The following is a 23091-nucleotide window of genomic DNA, read 5'->3' as shown; positions in this document are numbered from 1 at the left end:
GAGAAGAGAGTCAGAGCTCCAGGACCTGGCATGAGCTGGAACCTAGCTAGGCTGCGTGCCTGCCTGGCTTCTAAAACACTTTAAATTCAGAGCCACAGTGGGGTTAGGTCCCAGACCTGGTGTGAGCTAGGCTGCTGGCCAGCCCTGCTAAAAATTTACAGGTGAGGTGGGGAGGAATGCATGTACTCTTATAGAATTAACCTATTTATTTTTGCTTATCAGTTAATATAGTACACTATTACATCCCTATTTGTAATGCAGTCTCTAAGTGTCATAGGACTCCTCCTTTTTGCAGATACAGACTAACACAGCTATCCCTCTGAGGGTATGTACAGTATGGTAAGATAACTATAAAGGTTTTACTGTTTCAAACATTTCTGATTTGTTATTGACTCTCAGTGCCATAAGGGCAGACGATGGACCAAAGTACTTTCTGAAAAAGCAGTGTATTTGATATATGCTGGACAGTTGATAGGTTTGTTCTAGGAACTCAGAAGTACCCTGAATCTGCATTCTGCAGGCCCGGTCTTTCTCTTTCCTGGTGTCTCTATAAATCGATCAATCTTTTACATCTTCTCTGAAAAGTGATTCATTCTGACTATTTGTCTAAACTTCTTCTGCTCCTCTCTTTGCTGCTTACCTTTTTTTCCATTTCCATATTGTTTAAGCAGAATCTTTCCAGAAGGCAAGTTTAAAAATAATTATGTATTCTAGCCTAATTGTAGGATCAAAACATTTTAAAAAATTGATTCTGTATCCTCTACGTGTAAGACCTATTCCCATAGTATGAATTACATTGACCACTGAAAGGATATCATGTTGATCTTAGCCAAAAGGTTAAAAAGAAGCTTTCTTGTACACATTTCCTGTTGTTTGTTATGGAACAAGCATAGCATCTGCTGGTGAATAAACCAAGTAACTCAATTTTCTCCTGTTTCCAATCAGGTCTGCGCAAACATGATGTTTGTTTTTTAATTACGGTACGTCCAACACAAACTTATGGCACAAAGTTTGATCGAAGGAAACCTTTTGTTGAGCAAACTGGCCTGGTGTATGTCAGGGGATGTGAAATCCAGGGCATGCTGGATGATAAAGGACGTGTCATTGAGGAAGGTATAATTGTTCTTAAACTAAGCTTTTTTTTTTAAGCTGTTTTTTGTTACCCAAAATGAATACTTTATTGCTTATGTTGATTCAATTTAGGTGTGTGCATGCCCACGTGCAGTGACCGTATCATAGCCAAAGAGGTAAATCTGAGGCGTGATTATTGCTAATTGAAAGCTTTTCCTAATATCCTGCCATGTTGGCTTGCAATACAGTATATTTGTCAGAGACTTTTCCCTTAGTGGAATCTGTGAGATCAACTGTGGGGTTCCTTTGAGTACTGTGTTCATACATCCATATATTAGATGCCCCAACCTTATACCCCCTCAGTTCCTTTTTACTGCTTGTGACAGTTGGTTAGAGTGCCTTGTCTTGCCTTTAGTGAGATGGTTGCTGAACTCTCACTGAGTACTTCAGCTTTGGTGTGAGATGCACTGCTTTCACGATTCCCCTTTTATGGTGCCGAAGAAATACCAAGAAGATAGCAGCCCTCAGCACCAAAGAACAAGTGGGCTGTGGGCAAAGGGGTTTTGTTGGGCCGTATGCCCATTGTTGGGCTTCATTGGGGTACTCTGAGGTTGTACTTGCCAGCTTGGCCAGGGATTCACCTCCAACCCTAGAAAGTGGCAAAGGTCCCTTTCCTTTCCCAGGGCTTGTAGCAGTAGTGGTGGCCAAAGAGCAAAGTTGACTGGCTCTGCAGGTGTCACACCACGTGACTGTCCTGGCTATACCCCATCACAGAAAGGGGAACCTATAGGAGTGCAGCCTCACAGGAGAGTGAAGCACCTCTTAATTACCAGACTGCAGGAACACATTGTCTCTGTGACCTCAGTCCATGGCTCCTGAGCTCTTCAGCTAAACAGCTCAAGTCCCCAACATGCTTCCTCGCTTACTAGGCATGTGATCTCCCTGGTCTCTATCATCCCCCTGCCTGGATCTGGGAGACCATGATGCCAGTCCCTTACCTCAGATACCAGCAAACGTTCTGTCACAGGTCACCCTTCACCAGGTTATCTCCTAGATGTTGGTCACTATCTTGGAGGGGCCACTTGGAAACATGCCAACCTTGGTACCACTCCTCCAGCAGACATTGCTACTTGCCTTTACGTTGCTGATCACTGTCCAAACTCAGTTGGAAAACCCAGATCTCTCTGGCTCCGCCGTGGTTGCTGGAGGGATAGTGGTCTTGATCAGAACAAGAATTAGCATGGCACCCTGACAAGGAAATTCTATGTGGCATGTCATTGCAGCACTAACCATGGTGCTGTTGCAGTCCCTACCCAGTGGTTTTGGGGAGAGGCAGTAATGCTGGTCTCTCATATTCCCAGCCCTTCCTGGCTGCCTTGGATAAGCCAGCCATGGCACCACTGGCATGGTGGTCAGAAAACCTTACTGAGCTAGATGTAGCACCAGTGCACTGGACCCAGGCACCACAGGAGCCTTCCCTGGACAAGGAGGAGGAGCACACTCTTTGCAAGTGGGATAGGCCCCCTCATCATACCCTAATAAGGCTGTGGCCAGGCCATTCCACTCCAGCAATCCCTAGGATGACTTCAAGGAGCACCAGGCATGCCTTAAATGAGTGGCTGAGAACTTTAAATCTACAGGTTGATTAAGTCACAGAGAAGGCTGATTATCTCTTCAGTGTTATTTTGGCAACCTCCTGGGCTTAGGTTGCACCTTTATACCCAGGTGTCCTTAAAATTGCCAAGGCATCGTGACAAACACCCTCCTCTCTTCTGCCAGCATCTAAGAAGGCAGAAAATGAATACTACATCTCTGTGAACGGATTTGCTATATATGCATCCCCTGCAGTATCACTAGTCATGTCTGCAATAAACTAAAGGATCAGACAGGATCAAGTTGGTGGCACACTGAAGAACAAAGAGGCCTAAAGACTTGATGACTTGTTTGGCAGGAAAGTTTATTCAAGGCCCAGCCTACAATTCAGGATCTCTAATCACCCTGGGACACAATAATTTCAGTCGATAGGACTCCCTGAATAAATTGAATCATGCACAGGAGTTCTCTGTGCTGGTGGACAAAGGCCTGTTCATCTCCAGGGAGTCCTTCAAATGGTCAGGGACACCACTGAGTTGGCAGACAGGATAGGATGATTGCATTTGCAGTAGACTCCTCTGGGTTGTCCCAAGAGTTGCAGGCCGTGATTCAAGACCTCCCTTTTGAGGGCACTGTGCTTTTAGATTATGGATTTATGGCTGCACGGCCTTAAAGACTCCTGAGCCACCTTCTCTTTCCGGGGTCTTTATACTCCGTAACAGTCCAGGAAGCCTTTCCATTCTCTGCCTTCTTCCCCTCAGCAGTCTAACTTTTGGAGAACTTCCTGAGTGGGCTCCTACAGGAGGAGAGTTAAAGACAAGGAGAATAAGCAGCAATACCTATCCTCTTCCCAACTTTCTGCACATCCTGATTTTCCCCATTGCCAAAGAGGCCAAAAGTATTTGCTCCCAGCCAGTCTGATAAATCCATCCCTACTCTTCCTCAACTGTCTCTGTCCTTTCTAGTTAACCTGGTCCCTTATCACCTCACCACCATTGGGTGTTCGATTCAGTTTTGTCAGGCTTTATCCTATAGTTTACTGCCATCCATCCATCCATCCCGGTCTCCTTACTGTCCCTCTTCAGGGACCTTCTCAGGAGCTCGACAACTTCTTGCACATGTGGACAGTGGAGGAGGTCCCCTGGGACATGGAAGGAAGACGATTCTTCTCCTGTTGCTTCCGAATTCTGAAAACAAAAGGGACCCTCAGATCCATTCTGGACCTGCATTGCCTCAATAAGTCTCTCAAGCAGTTGAACTTTTGAATGATCTCCTTGGCCTCCATCATCATCTGGGAGACTGGTATGCCATCCTCAGTTTAAAGGGATGCTTGTTTTCATAACTGCATCTTAGGACACCAATGTTTCCTTCATTTCATGCTGGTCTAATGGCATTTCCAGTTCACAGCAATGCCATCGGTTTCTCTTTGGCCCAGAAAGTGTTCACAAAATGCATAGCATCTGTGGCTGCTTACCTGCAATTTTGTGGTATCCAAATTTATGCATTCCTCAATGACTGGTTTATATGGGGCTGGTCCCAAGACCACGTGTGGAGGCATCTTGCTCATCTGTTCTAGGGATGTTAAATATTGGTTAATTGAATAGTTGATTAACCTCATGAATTCTTATCCATTACCCAACTATTCTGTAGTCCCTGGGGGTGAGGCTGGCAGCCAGTGCAATTTGGCCCCACTCCCAAGGAGCCTCCTGCTACTCCGTGCTGTTGCCTCTGTATCGGAGGCAGCAGCTTGGAGTGCCAGGCGGGAGCTGGTCCGCAAGGAGAGGCAGTTTAAAGACCAGCTTCCCTCATGGACCAGCTACCTGTTGCTCCACCCTGCTGCCTCTGATGGAGGCAGGGGGGATGGCAGGGGGCTTTTGGGGATGGCAGAGCAGCCCCTGTTCAGGATGGGATCTGAGCTCCTGGACCTGGTGTGAGTTGGAACTGAGCAAGGCTGCTTGCCCATCTGGCTCCTAATATGCTTTAAATGTAGAACAGCTATGGTGGTAGGTCCCAGACCCAGCACAAGCCAAGACTGAGTGGTGCTGCTGACCAGCTTGCTAAAAAACAAAAATGTACTGGCATGGGGGTCGGGGGAGGAAGGGAACAAATGCATGTCTATAGCATTAACCTATAAGCTTTTGCTTATCGGTTAATTGACTACACTGTTACATCCTTAGTCTGCTATACCTATCACAACCTGGGCTAATAATAAATGAAACAAAGTCAACCTTGACAGTGGAACACCTAGAATTCATTAGCAGCTCTCTCCTCCACCCAGGTCAGAGCTTTTCTTTCCTCCTCCAAGCCATAATAGCCATCATCTCTTGTATGTGAGCCCACCAGCTCATTACTGCCCGCATGTCTCTGACACTATTGGGTCACATAGTTGCATGCACTTGCAGTCCTGCAGTCATGGCTGTTGTCAGCTTTTATGTCCCCAATTGGCACAACCTGGACTGGGAGGTCAGGATTCCAGACAGGTTGCTTTCATTTCTCACTTGAAGGCAAGATCTCACAGTACTATATGAAGGAATCCTCTTTGCACCTTCGGATATGTCAAGGCTTTTCCTCACTCTGACACTTCGTGTGCAGAAGTTGGGGGCCCGCAAGAGACCTTAAAGTACCCTGCCACTAAAATTTCAGTTAAAAAAATAAACAAACACCCCAAGGTCACAGTTTCCCTAACCTTGATTGGTATGCTGCTACCATCCAAATGCAAAAAACCCTTGGAAGCCAGGAAGATACAATTGGAAATTTTTTCCTGTGGGGTAATACCCCAAGCTCTCTATACCTCTCTCCCTCAGGAAAGAGTTGAAAACAAACTGAAGCTTCTTAATACGGGGCCTTCAGTCTCAGGCACATGCAAAAAGAACATCCTTCCTTCTAGGACTCAGGAATCAGATCTTAGACTAAAAAAAAAGGTGATTTTATTACCAAAATAAAGACAGCATATTTGGTTGCTAGGTATTATAGAGCAACTAAAAAAAAAGTTTTAAAGCACAGAGAATTGATTCCTGGGGATTTGGTTTCAGTTATAGTGCACAGGGGGGTTTAGCACAAAGGAGTTTAACCAAACTAAAAAAAATAAAATATCTTGATCACCTCTAACTAACCATTGTTTGTTCACTTACATATCCTTTATTCTAAGGTTCAGTCTTTCCTTAAGCCTGGTTATCGCTGAAAAAATCCATACCTTTTATTCCTGGCTTAGTCCATCGCTCTTCCCATCTACTGATATGAACTAGTGCGCACACAGGAGACCGAAGCAGGCAAAACCTGTTTCATTTAAAAAATGTATCTCTGTCTTCCCACTGGCTTTTCTGGCTCCCTGCCAAGACTTCCTAGATACCTACTGTTCTGGGTTTTACCCTTTTGTTACGGTATGTTGGGATGCCTAGAAAAGGGTAGTACCCCTCTCGTCTGTCATAGGACGCATTAATGACGCTTGTCTCTGATGCTTTGGATCTGGGATGGGGAGCTGTCATGGTCATGAGGGATGGCTAACAGCCTGGGGACTAAGGGGTTAATTGTACCCAGCCAGGTAGCAGTCAGCCGATAGAAATGCAGATAGAGATTTTCACACTGAGAAAAAGGAAATCATACTTGGAAATATGCGCTTCAAAGTAAATTAATCTTAATTGTTTCAAAAGTGATAATTTTTCTCCTAAAAAGTGTCTATTAATCTACTTTCAGCACTGTTTTTTGGTTTAATCTAACTTTTTATTTGTGTTTCAAATATGAATAGGACCAGAACCGAAGCCAAAACTTAAAGGAGATTCAAGAACGTTTAGAGTATTTCTGGATCCTAACCAGTATCAACAGGACATGACAAATACAATCCAAAATGGAGTAGAAGATGTCTATGAAACATTCAATATAATCATGAGGAGAAAGCCAAAAGAAAATAATTTTAAGGTATGCTATATTAGAGTTGTTCTTAGTTGTTTCTGAATGTGTTGAGTGGGAAGAGTTGTTGGCACTTAAATACTATGTCATTGACAGAGATTGTTTGATGGGAAAAAGCTGGCCAGAATTCATTTCCCTAAAATTGTTTAACTGCAGTGTTGGTGCTAGATTAAGGAGTTCTGGGTCTGTGTACGTAATAGCAATTGGGATTGCCTTAGAGTATGGGATTGCCTGAGGTTGCAGGGGAGATCAAGTCCAGGGCCCGTCCCCCAGTGGGAAGCTCCTTAGTAGGGTTGGATCCTGCCCTTCAGGATGGGAAGCCCCATGGTGGGGTTATTGGAGGGCTGACCCAGCTCTTGCCCTGCCGAGTTGGCTTGGCTCACCTCTTTGGACTATTGGTTCTTGCCAGAGTGTGTAGCTGGAGCCCTGCCTCCTCCCTGTTCCTGAGTTGTCTTTGTTTGTGGGGATGTTTTTGTTTGGGGCTCTATGGAAGTGCACCAAGTACATGGTTAATCTGGGGGTGGATAGTATATTAAATGCTAAGAAAATCTGTAAAGATGAATCTTAAAAATAATAGATGTTTGAAAATATCTGTCAACTTCTGAAATTAATCTATACACAATTGAGGAGGTTATACTCACTGGAAGTCTGCTGATAAGTTTCTGACTACAAATAGAAAGGTCACACACAATTGGTTCAACTAGAAAACACTACTGAGAGGGAGAGCCCTGCACAGACGCACAATTTATATCCAAGCATATAAAGTAGATACCCCCAGAGCTGCGAGACACTAATGAGTGAGACCAGCAGGGCCATGACCAGTGATCAGGCCAGGAACAGCAAAAGCAAAAGTAGCATCATGTTGGGTTGCCATTTGCAGGATCCAGTGCCTAGCTGTCCCCAGCCCTGCCCACTGGAGAGGGCATTAGGTTCACTGGTGGGTGTCCCTGGTCATGCTAGTGTATAATGGCAGTCAAAAAAGCTGACATTTCAACTGCTGCTGCCGCCCTTTCTGTTAAGATTAAAGAAGCTTCCTGGTATGACTTGGATATTCAAACATCTTCAGATTTGAAAGCAAACAAAGAAAAAAAACAAAACAGAACATTTGGTGTTTATGTATATTCCACTGCCAATGTGTATGGGGCAAATATAAACAAAAAAGACATTGCCATTAAATAGATATGGTGGATTCTTTGTGTGTATGTATACAATCCATGCATTACAAAGTTGAATGAAATTCTAGTTTTTGTAGGGGATTGTAGAACATGATCTGTGAAGCTGCTTAAGAAGGGAAGCAAAAAGGTGCTGCTCTTTTTAATAAGACTGGAAGAATATATCTGAAATGAGACAGTGACTTATATTTTAAAACTATTGCTGACAGCTACAAAATGAAGCACTGAAAAGTCAGAATAGGCCAAAAAAACCCAGCTGCATAAAGTATTACTTATTCATTTTCCTAAATTTCACATTTATTCAGTGAAGCCAAAACAAATAAAATAGTGCTCAGGTTTTCATAAATTGGAGTGCAGATTATCTGTGTGTATTGTATACCTTCTCACCAACTTCAACTAGATAACAGAAAGCAAGGTATGACTCTGGAATGATTAATGTTAATAATGCATCAGGCAGTCAGAAGACAGCTTTATTTTTATGCTGAGCCTGCAGGGGAAAGAGCAGCCAAAAAACTTGGGCAGTATAGTAAATTAAGCAAATATGACAGCAGTAGCAAGTACAAACATAAGGGGATTGCTAGATATGATAGTCAGCACTTCTGTGTGGTAGCTCAGCAGTGTTACCTTTTATGGGATATTTTACAAAATTTACATACACAGATTTGAATAATTCATCTAAGTCATTTAGCATTAGGTCCCACCTAACATTAGGGACCCATTTCTAAACTTTTCCATCCAAAAGTGAATAGTGTCATTTAGGACAGGGATGGGCAATAATTTTTAATGGTGGGGAGGGGGAGGGGGAGGAAGAGCATGCCAAGATTTTGGTAAATGGCCAAGGGCCGCACTTCTGTGGAGGAGTGCAGGGCCTGGGAAGGCGGTAGAGAGCTTAGGATAGAGGAATGGGGTATAGGAAGGGGGAGTGGGGTCTGAAAGGGAGTTTGACTGAAGGAGTTAGGTTATCTTGAGTAGAGGCTTGGGGTTCAAGAAGGGATTCTGGCCAGAGGGAGGGATATAAGAGGGAGTACAGGGTCTGGGAGGGAGCAGTGACCTGGAGGAGGTGGGGAGAAGGGTTTGGGGGGTGACATGGGGTAGGTGGTGGAGGGTGGCTCAGGACAGGACGTTTGGGGGAGAGAGGAGGTGGGGTGACAGAGCCAGGCTCTGGCTGGGAGGCACTTACCTAGGCAACTGCCAGCCAGCAGCCCAGTAGGAACCTGAGACCGGCTCCTTACCTATTTGCTGGGCTGGCTGCTCCACGTGGCTCTGCTCCAGTACAGGGAGGAAGAAGGGAGAAAAGGGAGAAGGCTTCACTTGCTGCCCCAGTCTCCAGCACAATTTCTCAGGTATTAGGTGGAAACTAGCCAATGGGAGCTGAGGGATTTTGCTAGGGAGCAGGGACAGCGTGTGAAGCTTTCTGTCCCTCCCCAGTGTCCATAGCAATTAGCAGCCAGTGGTGTGAGCTCCTGTGTAGTAAGGGTGCTGGCAAGGTGGTTGTGGGCCAGATCCAGTGGCTTGGCAGGCCGGATCCATCCTGCTAGCTGCCTCTTGCCCACCCCGATTTAGAAGGATAATCTAAGATATTTCTGTGTTGTAATCAGTTGTGCTGCTTCTGAGAAATAAGATCTTACTAACCCACACAATCTATTCCCTTTTACCCCCATCATTCAGCATCACCATCTCCTAGATGTGACATGACATTTGTTTTCTGTTTTTGGCTTATGCCAGAAGTTTGGGGAAGCATCTAGGGCATCAGGTACTGGTATCTCTGTGAAGTCATGAATCTAAACTAGTCCTTAACTTTACAAACTTTTCTAATTTGCCTTTGAATTTTTTGTCCTTCTGATATCATGGATTATTAAAGTTGAGGGAAATTAAATAAGAATTATAAATGGATTTACTCCTAGTATGCATTTAAGTTGCCAGTTCAGCTGGAAAACTTGTCATTTATACCCAAAATGAAATTTCAGACATTTTCTGCTGATTTGTGCTTCTCAGTTGGCTTAACCCTGTGAATGTTTGTAGTGTGTGCATTGTATGCACACAGATGACACTCAGGAGGGTGGAAAGCTTTACACAGCTCATCTGATTTTGCTTATTAGTTGACTGATTTTAGATGAATAACTTTTTAGAGATTCTGGTACTAGACTGTTAAGTGAGTTTGAAAAAAAGAATCATCCTGAAGGATCCACACTTCTAGTATCTGAACAGTGCTCAAATACAAAGTGACACAGTTCCTCAGCTTAATGGAAATGCTGAATAGGAAGTTTCAGTAGTTTCTAAATAGAACAGATAGTATAAAATAATGCTATTACATCCTTGTGTTCCCAGTTTATTCCTGGCCTATAACTTGCAAAAAATTATTTTGAGATAATTTTTTTTTTGTTTCTTTGCATTTTTTTCTGGTTCTGACACCTTTTCCAATCATAAGGATTATGGAATAAGAACTTTCTGGCAATTTTGATGATGATGCTTGAGGCAGTATAAAACACAGCATGCCCATCTGTAGATACAGTGTATTTGCTTTGCAGCACTGAGAACAGTGCTATTATTAGCAAATTCAGCATCCTGATCAAACACACAGGATATACATTTACAGCATCAAAGTGCCACTTTTAAAGAATCACACTTTTGACTGCTCTGGTACTTCGCTGTTGATGATTGGTGGCATTATGCAGACACCATTGTGAACCAAACAATCCAGTTTCTTTTGAGCTAAATTAGTTCTCACTGATGGGATATATCATAGTTAGACTGTTTAGCTTGAAGAACACTGACATTTTGTTGAACTGGCTGTGAAAATATAGCAATTGATTCAATCTAACCAAGCACCTGTCTGAGGAAAAAACTTTTTTCCTCTGGAACACACTGGGATATGGGGTAGTTCAGAGAGATATTAATCTTTAGTATGTTGCATTGTGATGATAAAATATGTTACTTCTACTAATTCATCTATTTTGTCACTGTCAGGCTGTTCTGGAGACTATTCGGAATCTGATGAACACAGACTGTGTGGTTCCTGATTGGTTGCATGACATCATCCTTGGATATGGAGACCCAAGCAGTGCTCATTATTCGAAAATGCCAAATCAGATTGTGTCTCTGGATTTTAATGACACCTTTCTCTCCATTGATCATTTAAAAGCCAGTTTTCCTGGATATAACATAAAAGTAACTGTTGACAATCCAGCTCTACAGAAACCCCCTTTCAGGTGATCCAAGAATCTTAGATGTACTTGGTTTTGTACTGTCTGAACACTTAATTCTCAACTTAAACTATCCTATCAATCTAATTTCAGTTTTATTTCTAAAATGTACCCTAGTGAAGTTGGTACTTGAAAACTAGACTATAAGTCCTTTTTAGTTCAGTGACTCAAGTGTGGGTTTTTTTGACTGAGAGTATAGTTCATAAAAGTTGCTATTGTAATTTATTATAAATACTGTAATATTCCAGTGGCATCCAGAAGCCAAAATTAAGATCAGGATATCATGTGCTGCACTCTATACAAGTGCATATGAAAACATTACCCTAATCCAACCTATTGGCAATCTATAGGAAAAAATGATATAAGAATGGTGAGGGTACAATCAGTGTATACAGCCTCTCTCCGACTTATGAACCGGTTATGGACCAAGCAATTGGTCGTAACTCGGTTTGTTCATAAGTTGGTCCCCATTGAGTTACATGTGACCGCTTTTCGTAAGTGCGGATCGCATTCGTAACTCGAGGTCCGCCATTTATGACAGTTTCGGTCGTAACTGTGAATGGTCTTAAGTCAACCGTTTGCAACTCAGGGACCGGTTGTATACAGCTTTTACATTTGACATTTTTTCTATCATAAATACAAAAAACATCAACTGTTCCTGTCTGTCAACCTAGCCATCATTTAATTAGCTAACTCAGTGGTCCCCAACCTTTAGAGGCGCCCGGGGGCGGGGCCGCGCATCCGGGAGCACGCCAGGGGACTGGGATGCCCTTGCACCCGGTGCCGGCATGTGCCCTAGGGCCAGGGCTGGGGCCGGCCGAGTGCCTTGCGCCCGGGGCCGGCGCTGCCGCCTGAGCCGCGTGCCTGGGGCTGGCACCGGCGCCACTCGAGCGCCGCCCGTCTGGGGCCGCCCGAGCGCCGCGCACCTGGCGCCGGTGCGTGTCGCGCGCCTGGGGCCGGCACCTCCCGTGTGCCGCGGGCGGGGCTGGCCCAGGTTGTCGGCGGGCGCACACAAATGTCCCGGCGGGCGCCATGGCGCCTGCGGGCACCGCGTTGGGGACCACTGAGCTAACTGGTGTAGCAGACTTGTTTTGAGTGTAATGAAGTGTGTGATAGACAGTGCCTTATGGATCTGTAGTGGGCAATGTAGAAGAAGGCACCAAGACTAATTTATTTGTATTGTGGTTGTGGCTGGGGGCCTCAGTCAAGGATTCAGGACCCCATTGTGCTAAGCACTGTGTATACACAAAGATCATCCTAGGCTCAAAGATTTTACAATCTAAGTATAAATTGATGGAATAAGTTGTGGGGGGGGGGGGCGGAGGGAGGAGAAGGGAGGTATGATATCATAATGGGACAATATATGGGTGAGACACTATATATACCAAGTAGGTGAGGTACAAGGTGATATGTCCTAACATCAAGAAATTGCATTCTGTAGTTTCATTACAATAAATCCCAACCTGCCATATAATCTTTATTTTGATTTCTTTTGAGAAATGAATTGTAAGAATACCCTGTCTTTAGTGGAATATAAATTATTAAAGATTTTCCAAATACTGCTTCATCTATAGCATCTGATGATGTAATTCCCACACACAGAGAATGAGAGCACGTTTTGCCTGTCATGGACTTTTCCTTTGATTTACACAGCCCATGCCGCAAAATGAAGCCTTTCACCTTAATGTATTACCTCATTATTGTAAAGATATTTCTTATTAATATGCTGTATTATGAAGAAATGTCTAGCACAATACAGTACTAAATGGAATTGGAGGATGCAGGAGCTCTTCATTCTAAGGTTATAAAAATAATGTAGATATTCTGCAAAGGAAACACGGCTACAAGGAGCAGGATCACCATTGTTTACAAGAGTCCATTGCTTCTGTTTTGCAAAGTGTCTATTTTCTAGCATTAATTTATATTTTCTCCCACCTTCATCTCTGCTCCCCCATTCATTCTGTGGTATTCCATGCTCCTCACTTTACTCTTTGTTCATCTTATCTCTTTTTTTCAATTTTCTACCTTCTGCTTCGTGCCTTCTGGCTAGAACTCTTTCTCTGTTCTCATTTGCCATGAATACTTTCCATTTACCTCTGTAATTCTCCTTAAACGAGTCCCTTTTGTGCGTCATCAATAATTGCACATTTTCTCTCTCCTGACTTGTCCTATTGTCTTGATTGAAGTTGGCTGAAACTTGGGTTTTGTTTCAGGGGAAGTTTTGGTATTTCCAGTTTTGTTTACATTTGGAATCAAAGCAAAATTACCGTGTGTGTGTGTGTGTGTGTGTGTGTGTGTGTGTGTGTGTGTGTGTGTGTGTGTGTGTGTGTTTGTTTGTCTGTTTGTCTGTTTGTCTGTCTGTCTGTCTGTCTGTCTGTCTGTCAGAGATCCCTGAAAAAATGGTTTTGGAAACACCAAAATACTGTGTTCTGAGAACAACTGTGTGACAGGAACGTTAATTAATTTCCTAGTTGCTACTTCCTGTGTAGGAGTCATGAAATTTACAAGATTGTCAATTTCATTCTTTTGGCACTTTCATGCTCCTTGCTTAAGTTAGAGCTTCAAGAGTCCCTGTTGAGGAGCCAGGAGCTTGTAACCTAGAAGTTTTAGGACTGGCTCCCAAGGTCTGGGGCAGCACTGCCATGTGGACTGCCTAGTGTTGGGGAGACTCTAAGGTTTTCAAATTTCCGGGCCAACTGGCAGCACAGTTTGTCCTACTCCAAATGGAGAGATTTGCTAAGAAATTCCAGTGAATAAGCTTTTTCCAACCCACTCCAGTTTTGAGTTTTGTCTTTGGAATATGAAATGGCTTACATGGCATTCTACATGCATAAATAATTGGATGGTGCTCTAAAAATGAATATGAAAGACTATTTGAACTACTTGTGAAGGAAATAAAGTTAAAACTTTAGTATGTGTTGCAGGATAACTTTCCCGGTAAGGGGAGGAAAAGGGAAGAAACGGAAGGAAGAGGAAGAGAACGAAGAAAAGACTGAAGAAGCTAAAACATTAATTGTTGAACCTCATGTTATTCCCAACAGGGGACCATATCCATACAATCAACCCAAACGGTAATATTGTTGTAACTTTGTGTCTATGCAAACACCTAAGTAATTCTGTGTCTGGGAGACTTTGTTGTAGGTTGCAGTTGATTTGGTTACATAATCTGGGTAAACTTTTTACTTGTTTCTTTGTTTCAGTAGGTAGAAGAAGTGAATTAAACTAGACTGAATTAAGTCTGATTTAACTCTAAATGAGTGTCCACAAGAGTTCAATATAGCTTAACTGATCTACTTTTCTTAGTGTCCTATGTAGATAGTCCCTTAAGAAAACCTTTTTATGTTTTCTGCATTTATTGAATCTATTTTTGTTCGTTTCAGCAATACTATTCAGTTTACTCACACTCAGATTGAGGCTATACGTGCAGGAATGCAACCTGGACTAACTATGGTAAGGATAATAATTGAGTTGTTACCATATTTCTTGTTGAAAATTATTCTGTTTAAGTTTAGGATAGGTTCTCTGAAGTGCAGGTACCTTCAGTTTTCTATGTCTGCTATGATTGTGTTTTGTGTTTTCTTCCTAGCATCAGATACAGGGAAACACCCAATAATAGCCTCTCCTTCAAAAAGCAAATAAACAAACAAACCCTCTGAATAAGATTCTGTCCTGTGTTCCAGTAGTTGGGGATTTTTTTCTGGATCGTTAAATTGGCATGCGTTTGTGTATTGGATGGGGGGAGACTGCTAATTTTAGAGTACAGTGATTTAGTGCTGAATTTGTTTTGATTGTATTTACAGTAGTTGTAATGCCTTGGTCCTGATGAAGTATCCACTTTTTCTTCACTTCAATGAGCTTCATTTTAGGCCCCTCTAGAAAAATTTCATATATATATATACAGAGGCAGCAGTGTGGGGTGACAGGCAGGAGCCAGCTGCCACCCCACACCTGGCTCCTGCAAGTGGCTTCTGGGCACTGGCTCCTGCAAGTGGCACCCCAAAACCTATATTGCAGTGCCAACAGTACAGATATATCAGATACGGAGGCGACAGCTAGCTCCCTGACTCGCCAGGTGCTGGCATGGAACCTTTACGATTAACTGATAAGCTTACACTTTTGCATCTCCAATAGGGATGTAAAAGTGTAAGCTTATCAGTTAATCGTAAAGGTTCTATGCCAGCACCTGGCATCAGTCACACTGTTCTTTATGCTCTTGGTTTGAAGCATGAGAACAACTCCTCTGCATGGACAGACCAGTGAATATTATTTACTAAAAGTCTCTGGACTCAGACTCCTGGTGCTACATGTGGAATACAAATAGGGACCATAAAGACCCTCCAGTTACAGTTAAGTTCATTTTTATGGACTGATATTGCAGTCCTTACTCATATGAGGAGGCCCATTAACATCAGTGGGGCTACTCACTTGAGTAAAAGCTGTAGGATTGGTTAACAAACTTAGTTTTCAGTAAGACTAATTAGAACCTTGCAAATAATAATAAATAAATGACCTATAAGGAGTATCTGCTGTTCCCGAGGGGTTATTTTAAAATGAAAGAAGACATTTTCCATGTCGGATTGTTTTTGGAAACAGTAAAATTCACTAGTGATAAGTGATTAAAAACTGCTTAGTTAATTTTTTTGGAACAAGTCCATTTATTTGAACTGCTGGCTTTTTAATAATTATAGTGTTTTGCTAAGAATACCCACATTTGTATATTGGAGTCTTATACCAGTATTCCTTACTTGTCAGCTAGAAAGATGACTAGTAAATTAAAATCTTTATTGCCATTTTGTAATATGTAATCAACACACAAAATACTAGGGGGGAAACTCTAGGTGATGTAGCTCTTTGTTTTAATCTTGTTTTTTTAATCTAGTGGTATGTACTGTTAATTAATATAATTTAATCTTTGATGAATCAGAATAACTTTCCATATAAGCACAATGTATTATGAAGTGCCATCTGCATATTTTTATTGGAAGGCTTTTTGGTATAAATTGTAGTACCTGATAATGTTTAGTTCCACCAGTCCATCAGCAAAAGAATAAACTACTGGGAGAAATTGTTTAAAGTTTTGTCTAAAGTTTTTTACTAATCTCTTATTTTCATCTTAAAGATATCTTCTCTGATTTAGGAGAACATTCTCTTAGACCAAATAGGAAAAGTGACACTTAAAAATGAGCATTTAATAAATGACAAGCCTCTTGACATTTTTACTTGCTTGTGCTAACAAAGTTTTTTTTTGTTGTTTTTGACAACTGTTTGACTCTCTCTTTCCAGTTCACTGTACAATGTGAACCCATATTTTCATTCCAATTAAAATAAATAAGATGAACCATTGTGGAGTGCATTTTGTATATTTATGGTAATGATGAAACAAGAGACAGGACTATGCAGCACTTTAAAGACTAACAAGACGGTTTATTAGGTGATGAGCTTTCAAGGGCCCAGACCCAAGTGGTCTGGTCCACGAAAGCTCATCACCTAATAAACCGTCTTGTTAGTCTTTAAAGTGCTGCATAGTCCTGTCTTTGGTTTCAGCAAGACCAGACTAACATGGCTACATCTCTGTTACTATGATAATGATGTAATCTGTTGTCTTTGCTTGAGGAATCCAATTGATATGTTGATAGAGCTACTTGTCTGAAGGAGGCAAGCAGGACTTGGCCCATATTGGTTGAAATGTCATGTTGGTTCTCGTGACATTCCGATCTAATGTATGTTTCATAACTCATTTCAAAATACTACACTTTGAGATTGCTCATAACATTTAAAAACCTTGTTCAGGTTGGATTTTTGCTCATATTTAAAATGTTAGGTAAAGAGAAAGTTAGGGGTGAATCTGATGGCTTCAGGAAACAAATGTGAACTAGATATGAATTTAACCATAGAATTCCTCCAGAATATTCCAGGCATTAGTACTCTCTAGTTCAAGGATAGTATTTGGCAGGTATCCGATATTTGGGTATATATGGTAAACTAAAAAAATATATTGGTGACAAATGCGAACATAGGAACTTGGATAATTGTTTTTAAATACATGTTTCAAAAAGTGATGATATTAAGGGTAATGCAGCTACATCAGTAGTAACTAAACACAAATAAAAAGTGAAATACTGCATTTATAATTAATAGCATGGAATGAAATATAATGCTTGGCATTTTAAAAACAAAACTGTTAAGATGAAGAATTGCAACTGAGATACAGAGGTGTAATGTATTTAGTATATAAAATTCTGTGCCGTTTCTTATCAAAATATTAATCTCTGATATATTTATGTCACCTGGGCCAGTCTTGGATTTTTGTAGGTTGCAAATTAAAAGTGCCAAACCTATTAATCTGATCCATATCTCCTTTCTCATCCATGGTATTTAAGTCTTTGCTCTTTCTGTGGTTGCCCCATGTTCCACTAGTGTTTTGTCTATTTGGTCAGGTATATTCCCATTGCCTGGAACTCTGCATTAGCACAGGGCTACATTTTCCACCGTATTTTTGCATTTCTGACTGGAGTCCACAGAAACAAGTAACGGATTACACACAGTTGACAATAAATGGAGCAATTTAGAGGAGAATTTTGGTTATCAGCTTCCTAAGACCGTGCTATGTGAAAATGAAGATGCTTATCGAACCATTATGTTCTGCCCAACTTGTAATTTCTTTTAATTCTTCCAATAGGATGGTTGTATGTTGCAAATTATTGCTTATCTATACTTTCATTTTGTAGGTAGTGGGTCCACCTGGTACTGGTAAAACTGATGTAGCTGTTCAGATAATATCCAATCTCTATCATAACTTCCCAGAACAGAGAACCCTGATAGTTACACATTCCAACCAGGTAAATGAACAACTTCTGTATGATGCTTTCTTATACTGCCCTATTTTTGTGGCTTCAATAGTACAGTTATTTCCATTGATATGGACTTGAACAGGTTTGTGTGGAGTTTTAAGCCTAATAAAAACAGATTAGGAAGTTACGGTGGAAGTAAAATTTAAAACGTTCTGAAGTGTGTTATCAGATGCATTTTCTGTTTAAGACATTTAAACGATTAGGGTGGAATCCAAAAAGTTACATATTGTTCACATATTAAACATACGGGACTGTTCTGCTTCTGCTATTCCTGAAATATCTTTTATAGCTCTAGTCTCCATATTTGGGCTTCAAATTGGCACTTAACTCTGAATCACCATTCTAGTCCATCTTCCTTTGACAAGACAGATATTGTGGTTTTGGAGATATCAGGCAAGTTGCACTAGCGTTACTAAATATAAAATACATCTAGCTACACTGGTGCAAACACAAATATAGACACACTTAAATCAGTTTAGTTCTTTCTTGAGTCAGTTTAGGTTAATTTGTGCAAACTAAACTCATTTAAATGTGTCTATATTAAGGTTTGCACTGTGTGACTAGATTAATTTAGTTACAGATGTGCAACTTTTTTGATAGAATACAGGCCTAGAACACCTGTGTCTTGTCTATCACATACAGACCAGATACAGCACCTCCCTACGTCCACCATCTCCTCACAGGCCTTTGAGACCTAATTTCATTTTCCTATGATTATGTAATCAAGACATCTAATTGAATAGATGAGGGAAAACATCTTTCAAATACGATCAGGAGAACCTACCACTAGAATAGTCCAGATATTTGCCTTTAATCCCGTGCGTGCGCGCTCGCACTTTAAGTTGGGGAAGAGGAAGCTGCATGCCAGATTTGGCGATCCTAGCTCTTACTGTTTAGGAGTTCTTGAATAAGCAGACACGCAGACAGACACACAGATAGACACAAGCCTCTAAAATATGTATAGATGTAGATAGGTCATTGACCATAGACTATACTGTACATGCTTGCATTTCTTACCATTTTCTTAGTGTCAGCAAGTGTCCTTAGTCCATACTTAGCAGCCTCCTCTCACTTCAGGAAATATAGAACTGCCAATTCTGCTTGCCCTTTACTCAGTTTAGTCATTAGGCCATGCAACAGCATCATAATTGGGGGAGTTCAGCCACGTTTAGTGCATACTTCCCAATCTCGCTAAGTAATTTTCTCTATATTCCACTGTGATAGTTTCCCCCCCACCCCCCCACCTCCATGTGCCACCTGGAACTTTATCACTGAGCTTCCTGACCCACCAGGCTAGGCCTCCTCTCACACTGTACTTCTGTGAGAAACTGCCCAGCCCTCCAGCCTGCACTCTTACAACCATACATACAGGTAGGACACACAGCTGCAGCTACATGCAGGTGATCTGACCAGCCCCTGCATAGGAAGGCTCCAGGTAGGGTGCTTTCCAGCTGCTTAGGCAAATACACCCTCTGCGAGTGTAAACCCAAAATTATGCTATCTTGTGCTTCACAGAGAAATGTACAATGTAAGCTCATAAAACTCACCCGCTCTCTCAATGTGGAGAAGAATACGCAAAAGCCTTTTGCCTGAGCTAAGATTCCTGAGCACTGGTTTATATCTGTGGTGTCCCAACATGCTAGCTCCTAACCACATGTGGCTATTTGTCTGGTTGCGTGTGGCTAGTTCACTATAGCAGTAGCCACCATAGTGGCCACTGCTTCAGAACTGGTTGGACACCATGGGTTTTAGATGAAGCAAAACCAAGTTTCATTACTACAGAAGAGAGATTTTAAGTGATTAGATATGATAGCAAACGGACCAAAGCAGATTACTTAGCAAATAAACAAAAATGCAAATTAAGTTTAATATTTATGCTAAATATTTGAGAGAGTGTATGGGTCTGTATGTTAGTTCGTCTGCCTGAGTCTGTTGAAGAACTCCTCCTAAACAGTAAGAGTGAGGACCACCAAATTCAGTATACAGCTTCCTCTTATCATAATTTAAACCAAGGTAAGAGTTTGGATGTGCTAGAAATATGGGATGTTCCTGGAATGGGATTGCTTCTCCTAAAACCATACAGAAAAAGAGATAATCACCAGGCAGGTGGAAGAGGCTCTCACCACTCTTCTTTTGATTGGCTACAGTCTATACAGGCTGTATTGGTACAATGGCTTCTTTCTTCAAACTAAAGCAATCCTGCTTTTGATAAAACAAGGTGTGATGTGAGAGGTAAGTCTTACGGACTTCATTACATGCATATAGATAGGCTAGTGTTTGCAAACATGTATACAGGGATTCCTTTTAGTTATCAATGAAATGAAGCCATACCTGAAATGAAAGCCTATAAGCAGCACTACTCCTCCACTGTTTGACAGAAAGCAAAGTGTATCCTATCCAATTGAAACTACAGGGGAATTTTAAGAAAGCAGCATTGAATTATGCAGTTATAACTTATCTCATTTGACAGATATACTGGGTAGTTTTTTTCCAGATTATCTGGTACAATCCATGTACAATAAATGTTGAATGAACAAAATTTGATGTCTCATTTATTCATGTTTTATTGCTTTTAGATCAAATAGTAATTGGATGTAGTACTTGAACAGTTTTGTAAGTTGATCACCAATTTTTTAAAGCGAAAGCTTGAATATTGGTGAATGCTGTTTTTAATTAATATGTATCTAGAGCATATAAAGGCATCACTATAAGTGAACTGCCTACTTTTCTATCTCAAGATTAAGTGTTACCTTCATGTTTCCTTTGGTTCTAGTTTGTAGCCAAATAGGCATTCTTTTCTAGAATGTTTGTCAGTAAATCTTCAGTTTTACCTGCAAAATCCTCTGAACTTCTGAAAACTATCTTTCCCATTTCTTATCAATCTTTAGGCCTTGAACCAGCTGTTTGAGAAAATCATGGCGTTAGACATTGATGAACGCCATCTCCTTCGTCTGGGTCATGGAGAGGAAGAATTGGAAACAGAAAAAGATTTCAGCAGGTGAGCTGATGGGCAAGAGGACAGTGCTAATGATAAGCTAATTTAGGCAAGCATGACAAATGTATATTTAAACTCCTCATATATGTTGCTAATAAACAGATGGCAGTTTCTTCCCAGTCCTAAAGAACCAGCCTCAGTCCCAGGCCTATTTACAGTTTAGCTCTTACCCACAAGAGCACGCTGGGCCAATTCATTAGCATCTAAAATCTAAAGATTTATTAATAAAAGAAAGAAAAGGTTGAGAGTAAGATTGTTACAGCGAATACATTTAGCAGAGATGTTACAGACTGCTAGCTGAGAAGTCTCTGGTGTGCATCCTGTACTAGGATGGGTCAGCAGTCCTTTCTGGCTCTCTGTCCCTAGCAAGGATGCATCTGGAATCAGGAGTAAGACTGAAGACCAGATGGAGATGCTCTCATGGGATTTTTATATTCCTGGTGTCTCCCAAATTGGAGCTAGATACATGATTAAGTGACCTCTCTGTGTTTCACATGCAAGCAGCCATGCAGCACTGGATAGTCTGCAGGCTTCCAGATGCATTTCTTGGGTGTGTATTGGCCACTCTGAGAGCCATTGTCCATGAACCAGTGCTAGTTAGCACAGCCATTCAGTGAACTGTCATTCCTCACAATAGGTAGTCCAGGCCTATTGCTCCCTTCAAGACAGAGAACATTTACGGTACAAGTACAGAGACCATATTCATAACTTCACATACAAACATCATACAAGTACATGCGTAGCATAAATAGACTCAGTAGAGCATAAGCTTTCATTTGACACCTCACATGGCCCACTTTGTACAGAATCTGGGACAAACACCACCCATGGGTGCAACAGTGATCTGTCTGCTCACTTAAAAATCCAATAACGTGGCACATGTAGGAACCAGTATTTGGAAATACTAGCATGACTAAATATAAGTTTGAGAGTTGTCTCTCTGACTTCACTGGGAGTACACATGTTGACAAATGTAGGATCAGAGCCTTGCATTGGAAAATAAATGAACAGAACAAGTACTGGATTAATTTGGCAATATCTTAACTTGCTTCACCCACCTTCTGTTTTTCATATCTGGAGAGCAACATGAATACTGTAACACTTCAAACAAATATTAACATCCAGTATTTTATACAATATGTATACATTTCCCCTTCAAAATAATCCAAGATTGTTGACGTTCAGGTCTTGCTGCAAGGATAGCATCACTTAATTTAGGCTACATTTGGACTGCAGCTCTTTTCTGAGATACCGGAAAAGCTATGCTGCATCCAAGAAATGTCTGCTTTTTTTGAAAAAAATTTCAGAAAAGCGGACACACTCTTTCACCATCCCTGTAAACCTTGTTTTACGAGGAAGGGAGGTGTTGAAAGAGGAATTTTTTCCGAAATTTGGCGCTGTGTAGACAACAAATTTCAGAAAAGCCTCTTTTGAAAGAAAAGCAGAAAAATATGCAAATTATGGTTCGCAATTTGCATATCTTTTTCCGACTTGTCTTTGTAGTGTAAACATAGCCTTGCTGTGTTGGGCAGGCAAGAAGCATTTGGGGCCAAGAGCAGCTGATATTTTTCTCTGACTGATTACTTTCTGGTATTTGGGCTGTTTTTGAGTGTATTCTTCATACCGGTACAGTTGTCTCTTTAACATATGAAAGGTGGTTTTAGCTGTGTGTTTGCTTTTTTACATATTAACTAAACAAATCTGGGCATGTGACATGGACTATGATGAATAACATTTTCTTTAGTGAAACATTTTTCTTTAGTGAAAAATCTGGTTGTAGTCACTTGTAACTCTGGAAGTTGGATTTTTATGGTTAGTTCTCCAGAAAGCATATTTGATTATGGCTACTGGAAAAGTAATTTGGTTGCTTCAGTTGTAAAAGAGTCCTCTTTTCAGTTCTGTAATTTACAGAATTCATATTTCCTGCTTCCGTTACAATTATTTCTATTTTCTTATTTCTTTAAAAAACAGGGAGAGTTCTAGGAAATTCCATTTTTTTTTAATTATGAGAGAAACTTGCATATTTACATGTTTTGTTAGTGGCTTTAATTGTCTTTCAAAATTAGCCTTTCTCACATTCAAAAATTATCTTTTAACGGCACATATATGGAAAATTCATTAAGCTCAGTAAGGCTATGTCTACCCAGCAGCATTATTTCTGAGTAACTGATGTTATGCCAAAATAACGAAGTCTACGTCTACACACAAACAGTTTTATTGACATAATGTCAAAAAAATGTCGAGCTGGAGGACTTCTTATTCTGACTCCATGTAGCCCTTATTGTACGAGGAGTAAGGAA

At 41.1% G+C, this 23091-nt stretch overlaps 1 protein-coding gene and 1 non-coding gene across 2 annotated transcripts in view; both read left to right on the top strand.

Moving 5' to 3' along the window:
- Positions 1–23091, top strand: part of AQR (aquarius intron-binding spliceosomal factor) — a 96285-nt gene that overhangs the window by 48249 nt on the left and 24945 nt on the right. The window contains exons 18-24 of the mRNA XM_006123267.5: positions 946–1113; positions 6410–6579; positions 10710–10951; positions 13870–14016; positions 14326–14395; positions 17674–17784; positions 20685–20794. Of these exons, the coding sequence (XP_006123329.3) occupies positions 946–1113; positions 6410–6579; positions 10710–10951; positions 13870–14016; positions 14326–14395; positions 17674–17784; positions 20685–20794 (1018 nt within the window). The remainder of the gene's footprint in view (positions 1–945; positions 1114–6409; positions 6580–10709; positions 10952–13869; positions 14017–14325; positions 14396–17673; positions 17785–20684; positions 20795–23091) is intronic.
- On the top strand, positions 1214–1347 carry LOC112545830 (U4 spliceosomal RNA). Its single transcript, XR_012903775.2, has one exon. It is a non-coding gene; the product is annotated as a U4 spliceosomal RNA (small nuclear RNA).

The sequence above is a fragment of the Pelodiscus sinensis genome, chromosome 5 (assembly GCF_052426305.1).
Source record: "Pelodiscus sinensis isolate ZL-2025 chromosome 5, ASM5242630v1, whole genome shotgun sequence".
In the NCBI taxonomy this organism is placed as follows: domain Eukaryota; kingdom Metazoa; phylum Chordata; order Testudines; family Trionychidae; genus Pelodiscus; species Pelodiscus sinensis.
Note: the sequence above shows the minus strand (reverse complement) of the source record. Positions and strands in the feature narration are given on the sequence as shown.